Raw genomic sequence first — 25,000 nt, 5'->3', positions numbered from 1 at the left:
GGATGTCCATTCGTCTGTGGAAAAGATGGTTATTTCTAGCTAGAGTATTGCCTTCCCTTTCTAATTCATATCTTGCTAATATCATTCATACTTGTGTCACCTGAGTATGAGAAAACTAAAATGCACATCATCATCTGCAACTATTTTGGGGAGATTGTTTGAAAGCTGAACCTAGCTTTTAATCCAGCTCCATTACAACCGTAATTGTATTATGGAAACTCAATCATCCCAGAGTTCAGAAAGCCAGCTTTGAAGTGGCTGGTATCAAATTTTTTTCAGGATCTGCTTAAAAAACAAGAAATTAAAAAAAAAAAAGAAAAAAAGCTTAAGCACCATTGGTTTTTAATGAGACTTGAACTTTTAAGTCCTTAAGTCAATTGTGAACCTGGAAATCAGGCTCTCAGGATACTTAGTTCTTCCGAGGTATGCACTGACCTAGCTTCTGTTTAGGCACCTGATTCCACATGATGTTTCTTTGAGAATAAAAGCATTAGAAAATGTTTTTTCTGAAGAGGCTGGTTTTAAAAGGAGATCCATTCTTAAAAAAAACAGACCGTCTGCTTGCTCAAAATCTTCTTTCTCTGTCCCTGCCTCCTCAATGCAGTAAAAACTGGAGAAGGAGCTGCTACTGTATTAAACTGTTTCCTTCTCTTTGCAGGCCAACATACTCAGTCCATCATGTATCTTCGCTCAGTTATTTGAGAATGTAATACCCATTTGTCCCTCTTTGTTTCACAGAATGTCTCACTGAAACCCTTGTTGAATGTAAATATAAAAGAGTGGTGAATACAAGTTGAAGTATTATGCTTTCATCCTCGCGTGGTTTTATTTATTCATTCATTTTGTATCACAAAGGCTTTATTCACCTGTTATTGCCAAGGAACAAACAACAAAGGCGTTTCACGTACCAAGGAATTCTTAGAGAATAAGGAAGCAGCCTGACATCACTGAATTAAGTACTGGATTCAATTTTCCTGTAGCTATTTTAGAGTTTATTTTAAAAAAGATTAATTTCAAAATTGTCATGAAGTTATGAATTCAACTCTAATATCGTCCTGTATGGATGTCATATAGGTATATTTAATATATTTTTAATTGTCAGGTATAACCTGAACACTTAAGAATAGTTACTAAGGTAAATGGAAATAAAATAATAGCAGTTTCTCCACTGCAAGCGTATAGATTTAAATATTCTTTCTGTTGAAAAATGAATTTGGTCATCAGATTAATGTATCATTGATGGTTTGGTTGCTTTCTCATATCTCAGAGTCATTATTTGTTTGATTTAGTTGGATGTAACTCTCGTCTTCTGAAGATCTGAGAACCTCTGCATGTTTGCATGAGTCACAGCAGACCTCTTTCCAATGATGTGTAAGCTGGAGCTCTGGTGAAGGGAAACACTGAAACCAAACCTTGCCACTTAAGCCATCTTTCACAGTGGAAGGTTTTGCATTTTGGATGGGGTGTGTGTGTCATAACCACAACGGTCAATGAGGAGATGTCGTTTAAAGAAGCTGGGAGATATTTAGGTTCTCTTCCACTGAAGAGGTACATAACTTTGGGCAAAACTCTTCACCTCCTTTACTTACCCTAAGGTTGAAATGGGGCTAATAAGGCTTATAATTTGTATGCTCAGTATGCAAATGGACAACACATGCTTAAAAAATGGCCAGTGAACTTGGAAAGCTGGTTTTCCTATTGAATCTGAAAAAGCAGGAACTATCAAAACACCCTCATCTAATTGCATCTTTGCAAACTGTGTGGTGTAAGTATAAATATGACTCCTACTTATTCTCTCTTTGGAAAACCTTTTTGCCACAAGAAGAATAATGGCAGCACACTCAGCAGGCTGCAGGAGGATGAGATAGCATGCTTGCAGCATTTCTTTGCAGCATAATTGCAGCATCAATGAACCATGAATTCAGCCTAATTAACATAACTGGAACCACTGCAATCATGCTGCCATTCAATTTAGGGTTTGAACATTCTGGTGAAGTATCACAGTTCTGCTGTTTATTGTTGAGATGCTATAGAGAACTGTCCACTTGCTTTCTTGCTGCTGTCTTGATGTATTTTTATTATTTTAGGATAGTTAGGGAACTTCAGAAACTGAAGATCATTGGCTTGCTGTTCCATGACTGAATATGCAAGTAATGCTGTATTACTTCTGTAAAAAGTAATGAAACCACTTAGTATACTATAAAACTCAGAGCAAACGTACTAAATTTCCAAGTTAGACACAGGTTCTGAATTGTAGTGGATAGCTAATGGCAAATAATTCTGAAGTATTTCAAGGACTGCATTCCCAGGATTTTAAAAATAGTGTTTTCTATTACTCTTTGTAAACACTATACCTAGGAGAAACACTTTTTTTAAAAAAAAGCTTGGATTTTTTTAATGTGTTGCTCTGTAAGTATGTATTTTTTATTGTTACCATTGGTTGTGCAACAGTAAAATCAGGAAGCCACAGAAGTAGATCATGTATGACAGGTCTTGGCAACAGGGCAAAATAACCAGCTATTTTGGAATCATAGGATGGTTTGGGTTGGAAGGGACCTTAAAGATCACCTAGTTCCAACCCTACTGCCATGGGCAGGGACACCTTCCATTAGACCAGGTTTCTTCAAGCCCTGTCCAGCCCCGGCCTTGAACACTGCCAGGAATGGGGCAGCCACAGCTTCTCTGGGCAACCTGTGCCAGTGCCTCAACACCCTCATGGTGAAGAACTTCTTCCTAATATCTGATCTAAGTCTACCCTCTTTCAGTTTAAAGGCATTCCTCCTTGTCCTATCTCTACAGGCCCTGAAGTCAAGAAGTCAAGGGACTGCCGAAAATAGCATTAGCTGGTACATAGAGAGCTGGGACTGTCTAGGAGGCTTCTTGCATCTCTCTTGGCCATTAGGTGAGAGATCCTTCATGGTGGCACTGAAGCCACTCCAGTGATGCGCAAGAGAAGTTACTTCTGCAGTTGTGACAGAACTGAGCTAAAAAGCTTAAGAATCATTGCCCTGTTATTTTCTGCTCTTGATTAACTGCAGAAAGGAAAGAGTAACCCTTTTCCTTGCAGCTGATTTTATGTAGTTATGATCATGCTGTTTTACCACATCTCTGTGAATGTCTACTCAAGATCAGTGAAGTAGCCTGATTATTTTAATGACTTTAATTTGGAAAAAAAAAAACCAAAAAAAACCCCAACCAAAACTCAAACCCCCAACATTTTAAAAAATCTTTCCTAAAAAGCAATAAAATAGAGAAGCTTTGTATTAGGAGCTCAAAATGTGAAGTTTGGAAGTTGTTAGAAGTTATTTGTAGCTACTAGAAATGTTTCCATAGTTTCCTGCTCAGAAAATCTCTCATATATGTATTTTTATATATATACAGACACACACTCAGACACGTGATAGGTGTGAGTATACAGAAATTTTAAAAAGTCTGAACTTCTGAGATAACAAGTTCTGGTTTTTCTGAAGGATAGTCATATTGAGAAGAGTTGCTTTCATTAGGTAAGGCCAGTTCACTGAAAGTAAAAGAGCGTGAGTTTCAGGTGGTGGTAGGCAAATTGTTGATGGGGGAGCAGGAGTACAGAAGTGGTGTATGACTATGGCATTTACTGCTGCTATGAGAGCCAGTTGTTTGCAGACTCTTTAAGTTGCCTTATTTAGTAGTTTTTTACACCAGGGTGGTTTGTAATGCAGTAGTCTTATCTGGAAACAATGAATGATGCGTATGACCAGGATATCATTTGAGAAGATAGGGTATTCACCTAGGTGATTGATAGAAAGCCTTTTTTCAACCATACGTAATGTAATAATCCCTTCCTGGAGTGTATCCTGGAAGGGCTCCAGTGTCACGGGTTGGATGGGGAATTATAAAATCATTTAGTTTGGAAAAAGACCTTTAAGATCATTGAGTCCAGCCGAGGTTTCAGGGCAGGTGCTGCTAGAAGAATGAGATACAGTAATTTCAGGAAAATATTCCAAGGTGGTTTCCTCTGTTTTGAGGATCTTCTGCATTTTTCTTGGGTGTAAGTTCATCCGTTTTTCTTCACGTGGCTGATTCAGAAAATTCTATATTCATGTTGACTCCCAAATGCTAGATTTACATTTGTTCATTGCTTTTTGCGCCCCAGTGATGTTAACTCTGGAAATTATTTGTTACACTTTTCACTCTGAGCATCTGAGTATAAATGTAGCATTAGAGAACTGCAAATCTTTTGAAACAGCCATCTTGTTCATGTTGCTTCCTTTTGTGTCCTGGTGTGACTGTCAGCGTCTGAGATCATATGAAACACTTTCCCATGTTTCTGCTGGAGTGACTGGTGAATTTATCACTGACCTTTCTACTCTTTGCTTTTCTCTGTAAGATGCTTAGTGTTTTTTGAGAGGTGGGCACTTTCTTCTGCCTCCTTCTAATGCAAAAACTGTATTATTTTTCCCCCAAACTTGTTCACTGCCTGTTGCCATCTGATGCATGTGTAACAAAACTAAGCACTGCTTCTCATTTGGTTGGATGTCAGGGTAAGCTCATAACATAGACTCATGGATGTCTGTTAGGATTTGCAGGACTTCAAAGAATCACAGAATTCAAATTTGTGCCTGGAATTTACTTAAGTAACAAGATCATACAGACTTAAATGTTTTATAAGATACATTCTTTCTTTCATGGGGTCATATCTGAGAGTTTAGCTTAGCATTGCCTGTATTCAAGTTTGTTCATCGATTTGTGGGGCCACTAATACAGTGAGATGCTTTTCAAGGAGGTAATTAAAGGTAGTAAATGAATGTGAGTGGTCTAACTGCCCTCAGCACTAGTGAGACTTTTTGTGTCCCTGTGTTGAAGGTGGGAGGTGATCTGGGAGCATCACAGAAGAGTTGGGGTTAGAGAAGTCTGAGCATGGTAGTTGGAGTAGAATGACTGGCTAATGAGTTGTTTCTCTTTTTTAGTGATCTGTTGGATTGCTGATCTAGTTTCTTAGAAGTTGTAACTTAAAATCAACAGATGAGTACCTGATGTAGAATATACCCCTTTAGTTTTGCATTAATCTGCGATTAATGTCCTATGTATAACTCAGTGAATAAGGAAGTGAAAAAATCTGACCCTCTTCAGCAATGAATCTTCTTAACTCTACCCTGTGAACAAGCTGCAATGGCTGCGGGATGGTCTGGCAAGCTTGCTGTCATAATTCTAGGGTTTAGGTGTCGGTTAGTCATTCTTTTCTCAGAACGCTTAATATTCATTTTAGCTGAGATTTTCCAGTTGAACATTTATTAACAGTGGGGTCAAGCAAAGGGCTGGCTGCGGTTGAGGAAGACTTGAAGGAAGTGCAGAGAATAGCTAAAGTGGTTGGTTCCTGGAAGATTGAGTCTGTGATTCATCCATTTGGAAATGAAGGAGGAGAACGCAATGCCAGTTAAATATCACAAAAGGTTATGATAAGCATCTAAATATCTGGAGAGATCATAGTCTTTCAGCATCTTTATTCCCTGCAGCTGCAATATGTAAACTCAGGAAGATGACTGAACATTGATACTTAGTCACGCTTGTTACTGAATGCAGTTACTGAGAATTGACAGAAGAAAATATTTTTGAGAGGAGTTTCCAAGGAGAGGTCATATTTCTAGTTTAGTGTGCAGCAAAACCAGTGCATCTGAATGGCTTTCAGATCTGGTATAGAGAGAGAGAAACTGCTCTATGGTAAAATGTTGCAAAGTGAAATAATCAATCTCCTTCAGAACCAGTTTTTCTCCTTCCTTTCCCTTTTCCTTCTCTTTTCCTTCCCACTTCCCTTTTCCCTTTCCTTTTCTTTTTCCCTCTCCTCTCCTCTCCTCTCCTCTCCTCTCCTCTCCTCTCCTCTCCTCCTTTTTATTGTGGGAGATGCAAATTCTAAAGTGACTCAGACCAAATGTCAGAAGTAATGTGAGTGTTTGGTATTTTAAATCTAATAGCTCTATTTCCACAAAAACTCCTGCCCACATTCTTGGCCACTTTTTAAACATTGATATATATAGTTTTCTGTCTTTTATACAAATTCTTTAAATAAGGTCTTCAAAGGCACTAAAAAAATTTAAGTTGGTCTTCTTGCTGAAATAAATTGTTTTAAAATGTTAAGGATATACATCTGTAGATAAATACAGACCTTTGTATGCTGTTTGAAGATGTTTTCAGGCTGTGTGAGTGCAAAATAATTGCAAATTTTCACCTTTGATATCTATAACTGTGTTCCTATTCTGATAATTTTTTTTAATGAGTCATTGCTGTGCACTGACCAAGTAAATTAAGGGACATATAGGAAAAAAAAATAAAAAATTGTTCATGACGACTTTGCTCCGTGTACCTCATGAAACTAGTTTTAGTAGAAATAACAAACAGGGAAATCCACAGGTAAATAGGAAAAGAAATTGTCGTAAGCTAAGGGCATGGAGACGGTCAGCTGAAAATGGGAGCTGAAATTTTGTTCTGGGGACTTTGACCTAGTGCAGTAACTAGTGAGCAAACCCTAGCCATTGTGGTTCCTACTGCCTTGTATGACACTGTGCAATCATGTCAATATGGGTTATTTTAAAGGTTATTAAATAGATCATGTTAATACCAAGTCCCTTCTTCACCTGTAGGCCTTGTAGGCTGTCCCTTGCCTTTATCTCAAGCCTCAAAAGCATCTGTTGTCCCAATGTTTTCCTGCCCTTTAGCTAGGTCCATTCACTGCTAGTTAACATCTATCTGCTCCCACTATTGTTCAGTGACATCAGCCAGTGAACTGTGGGTGTCACTCGCTAATTGGCGAAGCTTACCTGTGCTTGCTCACCTTGCCAGCACGGTGCTGCCACGAGAGAGATGGGCTCTAAGACAGCCCATTGCCTTTGGCTGTGGCAGTGTCTGCTCCAAGCAATTTTCTGAACGTCCAGAGGAGCACATCTCCATTAAAAAAACCCCAACAACAAAACAGCACTTTGATTAATTTTTAGGGCGATTGCCTCTTAAAAGACTCTGAAAATTGGTTTTCAATTAACAATCTAGTTTACATAAAAGGTATGTATTGATGAACACAGTCTATGACTTCTTGCTCAGTTCCATTATTCTCCTATAATTCATACGCAGAAGCTAAGGTTTCCAATGATCTCACTGTTTATCAGAATCCAAGACACTTAGAGGTTACTGTTTTTCTTATTTTCTGGTGAGAGTTTTGTCTCCTGTTTTCTTCACAAAGGACAATAAAGGAAAAGGAAAAGTAAGCTTCCAGAAAGCACCTTAAGGTACAGATGACCCATCAAGAATTAGCTGAATGGTCTTCTGAGAGCTGGAAATTTCCCTAACGCTTTTTTGGCATATAGTGCTTCTGAATATCTGACAGCCAGATATTTTTCTATTCATATTCAGAACTATTTTCAATGCCAAATATTGCCGATTGACAAATTTGATATTTGAGTTGCCCATCATGCCATGAGCCCTGCTCCTGCAACATGCCCAAACCCTTGTTTAGCCTCTGTGATAGCAAGTGGTCAGCATTTCACATGACCAATTCAGTAGCCTTTCTGTATGCACAGGAAGAGCATAATAAAATACGAATGTGTAGTATAACTAGGATGCAGTGCCTTCCTGCAGTAGGGACACATTTAATTTGGAGAAGTGGAATAGGGACAGTCGGAAAAGATGAAATGCTGATCGTAGTACAGAAAAGTTTCTGAGTACCAAAGGTGATGCAGCAGCATAATAAAACAGAAACAAAGTTGAGGTGTTTATACTTATTCACCTGAGTACTGGTGGAACACCTCTTGAATTAACCATACAGTCCTCCTTATATATATGATTGTATACCTTACCTCCAAATCAGAGCCAGTTATATTAGAATAGCTGATTACAGTCAAATTGTGGAGGGGATTTTTTTTTTTCCCAGAAATTGGTTCTATAAAAAACAGGCTTATTTTAAGAATTCTGACTTCAGACAAATAATCTAAAATTGTCGCTTGATTGAAGCTAACAAACCAAACACAATTTATTGCTTGTTCTAAATTGTAGCGAGAATATTTCCCTTCTGTTTGAAGGACCTTCTAAAAGTATTCTTGTGGTTATTAATAGTTACTTGGGTGACTTGGAGGTATACGCATATTTTGTATCAGAAACCTAAAAAAAAAGAAACTCTTAGTCTAAAGATCACCTGATTGCGACATACTGGATGTGAGACATCAAATTATCTATACAAACTTCATCTAAAAATTATAGTTATATCTTTCCAATTTGTAGGCATGTTCTACTATGAGTATACATAAATATTAATTTATTTAGCAGCCTCTTCTTTGTGGCAAAACATTTTGTTCTTACTGCATTACAATGAATAAATGCCTACAAAAAGCTGAAGTTAAATTTTATGTCTTGAGTCTACTTTGCCCTAAGTGTCACAATGAGTTCGGTTTTCTATTAGTAAAGGACCACAGAACATAAAAGTACAGCTCTATGCTGGGGCTGAGATTAGATCTGAATGCAAGGAAAAGCAACAAAGGTCCACAAAATATCTGAAATCTGCAAATACTTCCTGTACTTAACCTACACTTTCATTGCATGACTGTAGAGAACAGCAAATCTTTGTTCTTTTCCCTCTCAGTTCCCATTCAGTTAGTTCAGAGACATAGGAGAAATGTTTTGGGGAGCAAGTTCGTTATCAGTCTTCCTACAGTTTCCATCTGATTCTGTCAACAGTGAGTATATCAAAACCACAAGCTCACAGCCACTTCTAACCGTCAAAAAGTTTTGTAAAAATTATTATGTATATACACGCATATATATAACATATAAACGAATATAAACATAGTTTGTGACTGTAAAGTTCTTTTATATCTTTAAAGTTTAGCTGATACTGGAGTTGGTAAGACCCTAAGCTCTGCTTTTGGATTCAAGAGAGAATTACATCTGCCTTAGGTGGAATGGGGAAGAAACAAGTGTTTATCTTGGGAAGATCCCAGAATGTTCAAGTGGGGTGATTAGCTACAAAGTCATTCTGGTTCTTTCGTTTATGAAAACCCATTAGGACATTTCTTAGGTCTATATTCCAGAAGGTTCTCCTACTCATCATGGTTTAATACAAAGAGTAGAAAGTCTCAGGAATGCTTTTCTCATCCTTTGTGCCTGTCAGGAAGATGCTGGTTTATCAGCCTCAAGGTGATCCGGTGGTTTTGTGCACACGTAGAATCATTTGCCATAGGTTCAGTGATTCATATGTAAAGGGTAGAGAAGACTGTAGCATACATTACTCAGAGCTGGAAATATGTCAAGAAAAATGGTTCATGGCTTCTCACAGCTCAGCTCGTGATAATTTGAATCTGAAATAAATTAATAGAGTAATCTTGCTTGTGAACCATCAGCTGCAGAGGTATTATGAAAGAACTTGTGTCCCTATTTACTAGAAATGCCTGTATGTAAAGCCATTTTATAATTGTACAGACACACTGAATCAGACTTCCCTGTCTCAAAACAAAATAGAAAAACAATATATATGGAATGTCCCAACCATCATACTGATTCTTCTTTTACATCTCAACAAGGTTACTCTTTTGGAAAATTTTTAAAAAGAAATCCACTCTTTTCACTTCAAAAGCCATTCATACGGCAACAAATCACCATTCTTCCATTTATAGCTGTATTCATCCATTGAAAAGCTAAAGTTTTCCAGCTTCTTGGGTTTATAGCCAACTGGCTGCTGTGTGTAACATGAACATATTCTGACTGTGCATGAAATGTTTTGTCTCGTTAAACCCATAATTGTAATGTTCACTCTAGGCCACAGCTCACCTGCATGTATTTAGCATGTGCAAGTTCCCACAATCACAACTTGCCATCTCCTCATGTTTGTACAATTTACTGTTATTAGAGAAAAGTTAACTCAAAAAAGCCCCCAAAACCTCAACCCCGAAACCATCCTCCCCAAAACCCATCTTGGAATGGAGCTGGATAAAACAACTATATTCAAGTTGGTGGGCCATAGCTGAGCCAGCTCCTGTGGGACCAGTGCTCATTTTTTGGCATTTACAATAAACTTTAGAATGACTTCGTAACACAAATGCTTTAATAGCAAGTGGGGAGGGAGACGCAAGGCAGGGAAGAAGGACATATACACTCTTTTTCTCTCATGAATGCTAGGTTGCTGATTTTTCTCAAAAGTAGTCTGATAAGCTATACATGTTTATTAGCAGATTTCTGCAGTCTTAGAAATCAAAGTCAAAAAAATTCACTGGAAGTGAAATTCTGAAATGTCTGCCCTGAATTACTGAATCATCAATGAGAAGCTTTCATTCAAAGAAAGCGTGGATATTTAAATTTGTTAGCGTACTTTGGCTTTGTAAGAAATACATTATATTATTTATTCTTTATGCAATATTGCTGGGTTCTGAGAGAGGCAATAGAACCATTAATTAATAGTAGTAATCCTGGATAATGTCATAATAAGCAATACAACATATTAAAGCACATTTAATTCTTGCCAGCTATCAGGAGGAACCTTTACATATTTTAAAGGCCCATTAGGTTTGTTTACATACTGAGTGGAAGCTGGTATGCTTTGCTTCCAGTAGAACTGCCATTGGCATGGCCTGAACCAGACCATAGTACTTGACTCCGACGGTATTGAATTTCCTGCCTGTTGTGTGCAGTCAGTAATATATAGTTGCTACTCCAAGGCAGCCTGTCTCTCTGGGACAGTGGGTACAAACCAAAACCATGTAGCCCTCAAAGCTAGGGTGTTTGGGGGTTACTGTCATAAAAATGAAAATAACTGAAATTGTATATATCAGAAACAATTTTCCACAATGGAAAAGGTGGTCGAGGAATCCAAACTGTGCCTTCAGGTATATTACCCAACAGAACAACAAAAATTTGCTGGGCTTTAAATTGCACTAGCAATCTGGAAAGGATTTTCTGACTGGAGCTATGTTAAGTGTTAATAGTGAAACCTGGGTACTTTTTCCTTTGATCTCTACTCAAGCTCATATAGAATAATAGGATCAAAATAAAATGCCATTTATATGAACACCTTGTTCTTTTGATCTTGGCACAAAAATTTCTGTCTCCAGCTACAACTTAGCACAGACTGCGTCTGTTCCTTTTAGTTGGACCTTCTAGTTTGTCATAACTTTTAATAAATGGTGTTGCAGCCAATTTTTTGTGTAGTTCATGAACTTTCTTGTAATTTTTGTCCAGAGTCTTTAACTACATTTTCAAAAGAACTGAGAATAAGGTAAGTGGGACCTGTAAACGAGTGACTTATGGTCAGTTGTGCATACATATGTATGAATATATAATGTAAATGTTGGTATAGTGCTACATTTCAAATTATAACGTTAGTTGTTCTTTGACCGCTTGGACAAAACTGTGACATTTGTGTACTCTGAATAAGAGAGACTGTATGGGCACATCACCCCAAGAATAGTTGGGGTAATTGTGATTATCATAGGCACTAGGTTTTGGATCCCAGCTTTTCCACCAGGAAGGTGATGTACTCCATGATGTCTGGGTGAGAACCAAACCTTTCTCTTCATTGCACCCCTCTCCCCAAAGACTGTAGAAGTATTACAGCTGGATACTCTTTGCTTTCATGTAAAGATGTACAAGACAGATAATCCACAGGCGAACATGAGTACCTTTCAGCTCTTTATTCACTGGGTTTGATAGTCAGGAGTGTTTCTTTGGAAGTCATTATTTTAAGCACTTGAAGTAAAGCTGCTTCTTCATGCTCTTTCAAATCTCTTATTAAAATTCACCACCAAAGGCTTTGACTGCATGGAAACAGCTGAGCTGTATTTATTATGATGATTGATTGTGTCTCATTGTGATCCCTGCTTCAGTTGTCATAACCTCCAAGAGTAGATGAGATGGGCATGAAGCACTGTGCCAAATGAAAGCAAATAAACTGAAGTCCTGTGGTTCACCAATGTCATAAATGCTGCTGTCCAGGAAGAGGGATTAGTGAGTGTGAAGAAACCCTAGCTAGGAGAGAACCAGTGCCCAAGCAGTATCCTGGGTGTTGAATGTCTCTCTCAAGCTTCGCATCCCACTGTAACTTATATTTAGCTGTTAAGCTTGTGAGATAGGAACAGTCAGCTTGTATGCTGTATGCAAGGAACACCACTGTGTAAGTGCTGGGTAAGTGTTTAGGCTGTTGCTGAAATGGCTGCAGTTGAGGCTGCTGCACATGAGCTATCTTCCAGCACATTTTGTTACAAACTTAACTGAATCTCTATAGTCTGTCATGAAGCAGGAGTATTGCAAAGAGCCATAACCATGGCCAAAAGCTATAACCCTAGTCTTATAACATACTACATATTCATTATGTACAATAGAGATACCAAGCTAGTTTGAGCACTAGAAGCAGTGTAGACGTATTTGCACACTAGGAAGGACTAGGCAGTCCTTCTGTAAATTAATACAGTACTGCTGTAAAAAAGTTTACTGCTGAAGTTGTTTAAAAGGCAGTAAGTATCTCTCCAACTCTTAACATTAGAAGAGTATGTGTCACTGTTCATCTTTCACCAGTTCTTGTTTCATATCCCAGAATTCAGACCTACCTTTTGCATCACCTTGTAGCATACCTTAGAGCAGCCTTCCAATACCTAAAGGGGCATACAGGAGGAAATCTGGAGAGGTGCTTTTTAGAAAGGCATGTAGGGATAGGACAAGGGTGAGTGGCTTTAAATTGACAGAGGGCAGATTTAGATTGGATATTAGGAAAAAATTCTTCAGTATGACAATGGCGAGGCACTGGATCAGGTTGCCCAGAGAAGTTGTGGATGTCCCATACCTAAAAGTGTTCAAGGCCAGGCTGGACAGGGCATTGAGCAATCTAGTCTAGTGAAAGTGGGGTTGAAACTGAATGATCTTTATGGTACCTTGCAATCCATACTATTCTGTGATTCATTTTACAATTCTGTAATCAATTAAAGGAAGGATGTAGGACTCTGGACAAGGAGTTAAAGAGCTACAAAGATTGGTAGTTTTCTCTCGTTACAATAAATATGTGATTGCCCTACTTCTACAGTTGTCATGAAGCAAATAAGCTCTGTCATGAAATCTGTGGGGTATGAGTTAATGCAAGGTAGTAAAGGAATAATAATAAAGTAAAACAGGAAAGTCCACAGTCTTTTATGACAAAAACAGTATGATCTTGCTGCAGTCTAAGGCCCTGCTGCAAATAGTATTTTCTGATGACTGGGTAAGTCCAATTTACATATATACAAAGTGTATGAATAAAGTTATAAAAGTATGCTTAGTAGTTTACTTTTTTCCCCTCAAAAATAATTTGCTATTGTTCAAACTTTCAGTTTTCACTAGTTTTGATTCCAAAACCCCAAAAGGAAGAAAAGATAACGAAAGTCCATAAAGGCAAAAGGGATATGTTCTCATTTCAGTTCACAGAATTTCCTGCCTTTAAACAATACAAATATATGGCCTTAGGTTTCTAACGTGCTGGAAGGATACTGGATCCTTGAAACAGATCAAATTAAAAGCAAGTCCACTATAGCAACAGCAAGTTTTACCAGCACATGCAATATATCTCAGCAAGAATTCACTGTGTTTTAACTGTGTTGCCAAGCCTTAGAAAATCCTTAACTGCTGACTCCATAAATGAATAAACACTCAAAAGCAGCAAAAAAAAATATCTAGGCTGAATTGGGCATAGTTAAAATCTGGTGTTTAATAATTGTTCCCTATTCATTACAGACCCCGTAAAAGCAATTATTTAATAGAACTTTGAGATGTATTTGCAAGCAGAACAGACTTGGACATTAGCTGTGTAAAACTTTTTAAAGTACATTGCTTCCCTCAGGTATGTTTACATGTTCAATGCGCTGAACTTGTTGCTCCCCACACTCAGGGTGGAAGATACGAGGAGCATGGGGGCAGATAGCAATAGCTGTCACCAGGGAGAGTGTGGTAGGTTGAGGAACCGGCATCCTGAGAAGTGGTGGCTTAGGCATAGAAAAAGGGAGAAGCTGAAGAAACTTCTCCTTCGTGTTGTTAAATGCTTTTATTTTAATTTGATCATTTGTCCTTAAATTCTCACGTGCTGGCCTTTTTTTCACCTTTTTAACTTCTTTCAATAGAAACCTCAAAGTGCTGTACTGAGAGTACTGCTCTCCACAGTCACGTATGGTGTATCTGTATGGACTATGTTCAGAGTTGTAGTAGCAACGTATTGGGGTGAACAGTCATGGTCAAGCTCTTTGCATCTCCAAGGCGTCAGGTTTTTTTGTTGTTATTTTTTTTAATATATTTAATACAGTAATGTTCAAGATGACCATATCCTGCTGCAGAGCAATTCACAAGCCTGTGTGTCCTGATAGGGTAGGCACTGTCCTTCTCATTGTCTGTTATGCAAATTGTCACCAAGCTGGTAACTCAGTGTGTAAGGGTAAGATTACTGTTTGTATTGATACTGTTTTCTCCTTTTCCCAACATATTCCCTTTCTTGTATTACGCTCTTTGATACCATAGGTAGGTCAGTGATGGGCCACAGACGTTTTACAGAATTTGGAGGTGCAGTCTTCCTGAGGAGTCTTCTGGTGCTAGCATGCTGAAAGGCAGATGATCAGTAGTTGTATGTCAGTATCACTGTCATCCAGATTTATACCAGAAAAAGGGAGTCCAAGTTTTTATTTTGTCCCCTGTAATGACGCTGCTTCTATTAGTAATAACATTTTCAGAGTTTTCTGACAAAAACTTGATCAGGGCATAGAGCTATGGCCATTTTAGTTCTGGAGATGGAGAGAGACTTTTGATGTTTGAACTATGATACAGTGATGCACTGGGAAAGTAGGGATTAAAACTCAGTGTTTCCTCTAAACCACACTGCCTAGCTGAGAAACAAGTGTGTACACAATTAAACTTCAATTGTAGTGCAAAAGAAGTGCAAGTAAATCTGATACAATAACACATTTTCAAATGGAGGTCAAAATCTCTGCACTACCCCATGGTCCTCAGGGTCAGAGGCATTTGACTGGACCATCCAATTTGAATGCCTTGGGGCTGATATCTCTCTGCTATAGCCCTGTGTTTTTCTTACCATTTGAATGTTGTATAGATGACAAAATGGGGTTTAGTTTTTTTGCGTGCATACAATTATTATTAATTAATTTCTCCAGCTTTGTCAGATAAAACTTTCTTCAGTTAAGCCTTCCAGTGAAAGCAGGCTTCATTGCTTATTTATTTCTTGGGGTACCTGAGAAAGTGTTAAATGATTAAGGTAAAATACGTGTTTTCCCGAGAAACACACAGAAGTTTGCATTTTCACAGTCGAGTGAACTATCAAAACCAGATGTGAGCAAGTGGAACATTTTACATAAATTTATTAAAATCATTATTTACCTGTAAGTTATAAGAAGGGCTTAGTTGCACTAGTTTGTTGCCAATATGCACTGCCAATAATCTGCCAAAAAGCAGCTTGCTGGCAAAATCACTGAAATGGTTAGCTTATGCTTGCACAGAACATTACAAACCCGAGTCATATGAAAACCTACTATAAACGAACTCTTTGATGGTGGATTCACTGGAATATGGTATTGATGTATGGTATACAGTTTATATGGATTATGCATACTGTGCAAGAAATCTGGATATCTATTAATGGTAACTTGATATGTAATCAGTTAGGACAGTTATTGTTTTTGGTATTCACTATGCATAAGAGCACACAGCAACTGGTCAGTTTTAAAATACAGACTATTCACATGCAGCCCAAAGCACTAGCATACTATTTGTTCAATTAATACAGAAAGGCTATTGAAAATGTAAAATATCTGACATCTACACAGAGTAATTTTAAAGGCAACTTTTCTTCTAGGAACAATTTATACATTACATAAACTTACATTTTTCATCCAAGTATCATTTTGAGAATAGCAAGCTTAAATATTGGAGGCCATAGGGAAACATAATATTACGATAATGTTCTTTGGTGTGGTTTGGAAGGTTTTAGGAAACATTTGGAAGTATTTTTCTCATAAAGTCACTTAACTATTGAAGTGTTATGATAGCACTCCCTTCTGCATTGCGTATGTTACAAAACAGCCTGTTTAAAGGGGACATCCATCATATATATCCTGATTAGAAGTAGTTCCACAAAACAGGAAATTATATGTTATAGGATCCTGGTATTAATTTTAATTTAAAATAAAATAAAAGACAAGATGATTTGAGGTGTGATATCAGTTTTCAAATACCCATTTCCAATTCTGTTTAGCAAGAAGAGATGCTAGATGATCTCAAGGTCCTTTCCAACCCTAACTATTCTATGATTCTATGATTTGTGGAGCTATATGTGAAATTTGCATTTCCTAAATAAGAACTCAAGTACTGAGCTGTTTTTTTTCTGTTTAAGTAAGCACTAATAAAGATGACCAATCCTTTAGAATCCTAAAGAACCTTAAAAACCTTGCAATTCTCAGAAGCCTAGCTATTCTTCTCCGTAGTGTAATTCATTCTTTTGAACCTCTGCAGAAGCAGAACTTAAATCAACAATTTCTAAATTTCTGGCAGTTGTTATCAAGGAGACTCTAAGGGCTCCAAAAGTATCTGTTACCTTGCAGTGTCAGTGCAGCAGATCTACACAGTGCTGATGTTTAATTATAGAGAAAATTACTTTTTTTTCCTCTGAATTATCAATTAATTCATGTTTTCATATCTTGCACAAAATAATGCATAAGTTATTTTCATCTGTGTTATAAAATATGTATTGTAGTTCATTACCATCTTTCTGAGGAGTTTTTAAATTATCACCATTTCCTTTGTTGAGAATGATGTTCTTAGAAATTACAACTGCACAGATTCTTACATTTAGTGTTAAAGGATTTCAGGGAATTGAAAATATGAATTCAGAAGTAATATATTTAGGGTCAAACTCAGTCTTTCTTGAAGTCAAAGAGAGCTTTGCCTTTGACTTCAGTGGGTCCAGAGTCTCTGTTTTGGTGTTAAAATGTAGAGTAATCACTATCTGATATGTTTTTCTGCTAACCTAACACGCATAAGGTATTGTTGAAGTCATTTCTTAGGAGTAAATGTGTAACAAAATGGAATAATCCCACAAGTACTAGATTAGGCTAGATGTGCTTTTGGCTAAAATGATGCCCAACAAGAGCAGCAGCACAAAGGACTCAAAACCAGACTTTCAGGGATGTATTTATTTTGGAGTAGTTTCACCTGCCTTTGCTCCCATTTTCAATAGTTTCACTGCAGGCTTGTGTTTTGGAAGGTAGTAAGTACCTTTCCATGTAATAGGGGGAATAAAAGCTGAAGAATGCTTTAGTTAAAATTCTAGTCATCTAGAACATAGACTTTCCAGAGCATTTTGAGCAGTAATCTTAATGTTAGAAATTCAAGTATAATATTGAGGGGGAAAGTTAGAGATCAGTTTAACCATCCACCTCATATTGAGGTACAGATATGACATCTTAGAGAGTAAACTAATACGAGTGTTGTTGAATCACAGTAAAACTCTATTGGAAGGAAAAGTGTAAATGCTAAGTAAAAGTGGGAATTTTGGCAGAATCAAATATGGATACTAGATATTGAGGAATTTTGCTCAGAAATTATTCGGAGAAATAGGTGGAAATTACACTTTGAGGATCCAGAATTATCCTTTCTCTTCTGCTGTCGTTTCTGTTGACATCTTTCCTCTCCTGCTGGTCTCATCTTCCTTCCCCACTCCAACAAACCAAGTTATCACTTGAGTCAAAAGCAACTGCTTGCGGTTGATCTGGATCCAGACTCTACTCTGGGAGCATCTCTGGATCCTACCTGCTAATCACGCACACCACTGGAGTAACAAAGGTCTTTACAGTCAACTTATTTGTTGCTAAAACAGCAATGTTTTGGCTGATTTCTCAGAAATAAATCAGACCTCATGATATCTCTCCCTGGTGTGTCTATTGTATAGATTACATACCACTTCCCTCTTTCTGGCCAGGATACAAACATTAAGAAGGAAGACATCCTGCTACTGCTGTCAGCTTTAGCTCTCTCCCGTGTTGTTCACCTTATAGTTCCTCTTGCAAGCTGCTAGCAGCAACACCTCTCACACACTTAATATCTGAGAGTAAAATCTCCATCCTTGGCCACTGACAGAGTGAGGCTTTCAGCAACCTGGTCCAACTGGATGGCCTTTGAGCACAAGGTTGGACCAGAGACCTTCCAGCCTCAGTGATTCCCTGAGTCTGTGCTGTATTTCTCCTGTCACAGAAGATAGTTGAGAGTAGATAATGATCACAACTCAATATTTCATAAATCTTGCAGCTTGCAAACAGGGAAATCAGTGTAAACCCTAATTACTCAGGAAAACGTATCTTCTACTGTGGGAAGACAAGCTCAGATGCAGAGTTTGTATTTTCTTTTGCTGCGCCCTTCCCAGTGCTTAATCTTGGCTCTGTTCACTTTTCTTTCTGTTCTCTCTCTTTGCTCCTAATCCTTGTCCATGCTCATAAGCCCCTAATATTTATATGGCATTATCTATGTTAGAGCTTACTGCTGACAAGTAATCTTTTCCCTCTTCTAAATGAAGAATTGCAACCATTGCTAAAGATCAGAAAGTGAAATTAGATCCCTGAAAGTATGTGACAACTTCAGTAAACCCTAATATCAACTCCCTAAATATTGAGAATCTTATTTTGAGTTTTTAGGTTTGAACTGTAGCATAGCTTTGGGACACCTGACCACACTCAGCAACTCTTTTAAGATGTAGAGCAAAATGTGACAGTAGTTGTACAGAAAAAAATTCAGAACAAAATCACTAAACTGAGGCTAGTCTCCCAGTTTTATCATTTGTTGCCATCTTTTGAGAAGTACGTAAATTTAAATGCATCAGTTTTATTGCTATCAGGTGATTTATAACAATAGATATATAAATGTATATATAAATATGAACACCAAGTAGTTGCTGTCTGCTCCAATTTGGCCTCTAAGGAACTACGTTCATGACCTTGGGTTTTTTTTTTTCCTTAGAACAGAGTGGACAAAACTCTGACTTCTGAGAAAGCTCAGAGATATCCATGCAACTATGGTATTTGTGCAGTGCTTGTGCCAGTAATATGTCTGCACAAGGACTCATAATCAGGGACTGTAGCAATAGGACAATGTGTAATGGGTTTAAATTTACACAGGGGAAGTTCAGGTTAGATATAAGGAAGAAGTTCTTTACTGTGAGGGTGTTGAGGCACTGGAACAGGTTGCCCAAAGAAGTAGTAAATGTGTCATCCCTGGCAGTGTTCAAGGCCAGGTTTCACAGAGCTTTGGGTGACATGGTGCAGTGTGAGATGTCCCTGCCCATGGCAGTAGGGTTGGAACTAGGTGATCTTTAAGGTCCCTTCCAACCCAAACCATTCTATGATTCTATGGATGTATAGTTTTGCATCTATGTGTAGTAAGTGTGGGAAGAAATTCATAATGGGAACAGGATAAATTCAAGGAAGCAGAAAGAAAGGAAGTGCAAAAGTGGAATTTCTTAGTTATTGCAAATGGCAAAAATGATTGTCCATTGCAGCCATTATAAGCCAAATGGGCTCCAGATATTAGAATCACAAAAACTCTCTGCAGTGTTTTAAGTCACATAAATTCTACTAGAAATATTACAGTTAGCAAAGAGACATTTGTGATCATGTTTGAAGAAAGACAAAGGAAATTATCAGACAGTGAGTTTGCTGAATTGTAAGTTACACCATGACAGTGCATCAGTGATGAAGGAAACACGGCAGCTCTAGGGTGTGTGTGCTCCAACACCAAGGCCTGGGAAGGGTTTCTAACGTATCTGATCATCACTATTTCATTTTATTATTTTTAAACTTTTTAATGGCAATATAATAGAAAAAAAATATCCATTGCACTTTCAGCACTATCTTTATCTTTGCTTCCAAACATTTGCAGAAGGGCCAATTTTTATCAATTCACATTCTTTTTTTTTTCTGAATAGCTTATATCCATTCTTTCAAATAGTCCTTGGTCATTGGTATCAGCTATTCAGACCACTATACGGCACACAGAACTTGCTTGTATAATTTGATCTAACTTAAACCAGCACTCCAGTTAGTCTTTCTAATGTGGTTTCTATTCATCGAGCAGTGACATCATGGCCTTTCCATTTTTTTGTTGTTGTTTTTAATAAAATGGTGCACAAAGTGACTTTTGATGCCATGAAAAAGTAATCAGTTCCTGTTAGTAATTTTTCATTGGGGCAAATGAAATGCTGTGAATAAACACATACAATGTAATGTGGCAACATGTTATGAAGGAGCTGGGGAAAACACACGTGTCTGCTTCAAGGAAAATAATGTCTGTTTCCGCAGAGAGGGGTTTCATGGCAGAAATGAAAAGAAAATGCATAATACGTAGATGGGGGAGTTTAAAAGAAAAGTGTTATTCAAAATGGCAAATATTTTGATTGAAACTCTGACTTTTAGTATATGGGAGTTTTATTACATATGAACATAGTTCAATTTTTAACCCATCTTTTTAGCTAAACATCTATACTCACTATGCAAAAAAAGAAAGTTTTCAAGGCTTACTCTTTTTAGAGTCTTAATAAAGTTTTAAAATTGAATGTTACGTGTGTCTGAGATCCTCAAAAATATGAATAAATAAAAAGTTTTGAAAGTCTTGAAAACAAGTTTTGATACTAAAATAAGTTATGTAAGTCTCTGTTCTATACTTTCAGCGTGTAAATATATGAGTTATGCATAAGAGTAAAACATTTTCCATGTTTTTTTAAATGTAAAGGATAGTACCTCATGGGATCTGTTGAAAGTGTTAATATTTGTATGCTTTGGTGATAATTTTTTTTCTGGAAAGTTTCATGTGTAAAAGATTTCACTACCACAAGTTCATAATAAAACCCTTCTCCCATATGAAAAATAGAATGCTGTGGAATTTTTCATTTTATGTGAATAACGTGTTTTGTAACTAAGGTTGAGTAAAATGGTGCATCTTTCTTGATAACGAAGTTCTACCTAACTGCTGCGGTAGCTCTCTAGCTTGTTTTTTAGAATCATGGAACCCTAGAGTGGTTTGGGTTGGAAGAAACATTAAAGCTTATCTAGTTTCAACCCCCCTGTATGGGCAGGGACACCTTCCACTAGACCAGGTTGCTCAAAGCCCCATCCAACCCAGCCTTGAACACTGCCAGGGATGGGGCAGCCACAGAAGAATTAATGTGAGTCTGGAAGAGAAAAAATAGAGTAGCAGGAGCAAAAATATTCTGGAGAGAATGTAAACACAAAAAATGTGCTAACTAGACATTGTCTTTCTCCAGCACACTTTTGGGAAATGCACATGAACAGGTTTAGAAGATTTTATGTTGTTATTAGTTTATTTTCAGGTCATTTATTTAAGTGTCATAAAGAACATTAGCTAGTGGTTAGGGACTACAATATCCATTATATCATTCCAATCATGTGGACAAGTTTATATTACATATGATTTACAATGGTCTTTCTGCAGTTAAAATTGTTATATTCAGGTACAAGGTTTTATACATGGTTGTATTTAGGAAAATCCAAGTGGCTGAGCACAGAGATGTCTTCCAATCAAAGTCCGAAAAATTAATGCTCTTACACGAACACTGTGTGTTGCAGCGAGAGCTGTTTATGGCTCTCTGCCTACATCCTTTATCATGTCTCCACTGTTGTTAGTAAAATATACAGAACTACTTTATGCCAAAACAATGGAAGTTAATGCAGATAACTTGTTCCAAAATTAACCATCAAATAAATCTTCTTTTTTTTCCCTAAAACTGTTAAGTGAAATGGTGTTCTAAAACTTTTAAAAATTGTCAAGATGATAAATACTGTGTGTGTAATACAAGTAAATACCATGGAATTGATTGCACACACATGTCTTAAATAAAGAATATTAAATAGTTTATTCCAGAGGGAGATTGGTGGAGTTTTATCTACTATTATTAGAAATTCTGCAGTGATGGATCAGATTTATAAGGGCTGAAAACTAAGAAGAAAACCTCAACAGAAATTGAAATGGTGCATTGAGTGGGTGATTGTCTGGGAGATTAAAGACAGGTAGGGGGATATAGCTTGCCTGGGTAGTCCGGCCTCTCACATGTCAAGCAAGTTTTCTTAATGGCAATGATTTTTCAAAATCTGTTAGTTAAATTAGGTTTAATTTATCAGTACTCTCAATTCAGTCACCTGCTTGGTGGTTCAGGGCAATCTTGTAACCTATTTCTCCTTCAGCTTTTCCCATGCGTAGATATGTAAAAGTGTATCCTTGCAGGGATGTATCCATACTTTAGAGGAGCCACCACCACCTAGTTTTAGGTCTATAATTCAGTTTGGACTGTCAGAATGCACACTTAACATTTCAGAGCATATATGTAAGGAATTCAGCCACACTGTATTTATACTTTTACGTTCTGAGAATCCGAGGGTGGCTAAGTTGCTGAGGTGGGAATGGTTTAAATTGGGCTTGTTTGGGAACGTGTCTTGTTTGCAACACAGGTAACAGATTTGGATGAGGTTGTTGAGTGTGATAGAACTTTTTCTGGTTTTATCAAGACCAGGTTGGATGGGGCTTTGAGCAGCCTAATCTAGCCTATGTCCCTGCCTGTGGCAGCGGGGTTGGAACTAGGTCATCTTTAAGGTTTCTTCCAACCCAAACCATTTTAGGATTCTATGATTCTGTGATCTACAGAGCAGCACCAATGAGTGACGGCGAGCAGTGGAAAACTGGTAGATCTCGTAGGTGATTTGGTCAGTGGCTTGAAAATGCAGCTTAGTGTAGATGAACATGAACATAATATACCAAGGGATGGCACACCAAAACGAAGAGTACACATTACATGGAATATTTACACAGCATGCAGACTTAGTAAAGGAGATTCAGAGGTTTGAAGAAAAATCCTCAAAGCAATTAGTTAAGAGTACAACTGCATTAGAGCTCACATAGTGTGTACATGTTTGTATTTTGGTAGCAATTCTGAAGAAAAAGAGTTTGTTTGTGTTTAAAGGTGGTCCATTGCAGGGTGAACTGGATGATTCCGGTGTTTAAGAATATTTGTTTTGACAGAGGGAAGGGAGTGGTTTGTTCACAGCCCCGAAATGAGCTGTGATGGAGTAAAACTCTGAAAAACTGTGGAGGAGGTTGATAAAGTGGAGCAAGTGTTGGCTTTAGTAAACAGTTTAATAAAGAGGCTATAGTGGGTAAACATTTGGAAATTAAGAGGAAACGGAAAAATTAAATGTCTCTGCTTATCTGAGAGAACCATAATCACACTGAAAGGCATGTAAGTAAATAATATTTGGGTAAATTAACTTAAGGTCCAGGCAGGCATTTGGAGTGAAGAACCCATTGCGGCTGTGCATGTAGTCCTCTCCGTGTTAATTTAGAAGAGTCATGGTTGAACGGAAAAGCTTCACTCAAGTGTTTCCTGGGCAGGGACTGTAATTCATTGCTACTTCAAATCAAATAGTAAAACCAGATCTGCATAAAATATTACATGTCATATATTACAAAAATTAGTTCACTGGCCTTAATGTAACCGTACAAGTTCATCCTGCTGTTGGGAAGGGTTTTCTGCATGGACATTGGTAGCACCAGTGGTGTCTAATATTGTTTATGGTACCTCAGAAAGGTCATGAGTAGGTCTGCCTCAGTTTCCCCATCATCATGTTCATTATTTATACCTGTGAAAAAACATAGGAATGATTGGTTTTTTTTCCTGTAAATGGATGTACAACTCAATCCTTTTCTCCTAGGTGTGGGTTGTTTGGTTTTTTTTTTCTAGTTTGTGTTAAACTTTTTCAGCTGGTCATTACAGAAATTAGAGGATAGTTGGGTAAAAAGACCCACTTCCATGTAATGATATGTGTTTGGCCCATGTTATTATGCAACTGACAGTCTGCGTTAGCTTTCAATGACGTGTGGTGAAGCAGCTTGCTGGTCTCAAGTCTAGACATGGACTAGACTCACCTTAGGTTGAATACCACTGCATTTGGCATTTGTTACCAATCTTAGCCATAGTCCTGGCAAAAATGCCAAGGCTTTTCTGGCAAAATTGCCTTTTTACTTCCCAGAGGTGTTTGCTTTATTTTGTTTTAGCAGGCAAATAGATTATTCTTCCTGTTGACGTGTGTGCCATTAATGGAGATATGGTTCAGTGGAGACCTTTGGCTACTCAGCCAGTCAACCTGTTATTTTATTGCACAGGTGGAAGATGTCCCTGCCCATGGCAGGGGGGTTGGAACTAGGTGATCTTTAAGGTACCTCCCAACAAACTATTCTATGATTCTATATTCACTAAAATATATGCAAATTGTATCTTTTACTGAATGCTAGTGGAGTTGTTGCTTGAATAGATGTAAAATATCAACTATGTTTTGTCTTCTCATTTGCTATTAATTAATTAAGAATTACCACATGAAACTGAAATCCTGTATAAATACACTTGTTTTTTTTCCTAACAGGTTCATGCCAGAACATAAGCTTGCCCATTTTGAAAAAGTAATTGCTGTTAAAAGATATGGAATTGCTTATCAAACGGTGGGTCTGCCTGGCCAGCAGAAGTGCAGAGCTTTAATGAAAACCAGCAACGGAGCTAGCAAGTCTGGACTTTGTGAAGTCCAGCCTAGACTTCATACCACACAGCATGAGGGGCTGCCTTCCGCATTAATAGCAGTGGCGAGATTGAACAAGTCTGAAGCATCAGAAAGTACAAATCCTTGTCAAGAAGATAAGCAACATCTGACTTTTAACCTCTCTAATATCTTGAGTGGACAGGACTATCAGCAAAGACCTTTACACATTGTCTGGCCTCACAGGTGGTGAGTCGTGAACAAATCCAAATACTGTACCTTCAAAAGATTTATTAATTTGGTTTGATCCCCTTTTTGTGGCTTTTGTCAATTATAAAATAATTTCCTAAACACATGCTGACACTGCACACACACACGTAAAGGAAAAAGACACATCACTAACATCTGATTACTCAAAATAATTTGTTTGAATATACATCATTCGTTAACACGAA

General features: G+C 37.6%; 1 protein-coding gene across 1 annotated transcript in view; it reads left to right on the top strand.

Moving 5' to 3' along the window:
* The window catches only part of LOC104404846 (glycosyltransferase-like domain-containing protein 1), a 58,741-nt gene extending 33,943 nt beyond the window's left edge, over positions 1–24,798 (top strand). The window contains exon 4 of the mRNA XM_010013376.1: positions 24,438–24,798. Coding sequence (XP_010011678.1) covers positions 24,438–24,798 — 361 coding nt within the window. The remainder of the gene's footprint in view (positions 1–24,437) is intronic.
* Positions 24,799–25,000: the final 202 nt, after the last annotated feature.

Source organism: Nestor notabilis, unplaced genomic scaffold, assembly GCF_000696875.1.
Source record: "Nestor notabilis isolate BGI_N333 unplaced genomic scaffold, ASM69687v1 scaffold11074, whole genome shotgun sequence".
NCBI classification, from domain to species: domain Eukaryota; kingdom Metazoa; phylum Chordata; class Aves; order Psittaciformes; family Psittacidae; genus Nestor; species Nestor notabilis.
The sequence above is the reverse complement of the archived record's forward strand: the minus strand, read 5'-3'. Positions and strand labels throughout refer to the sequence as shown.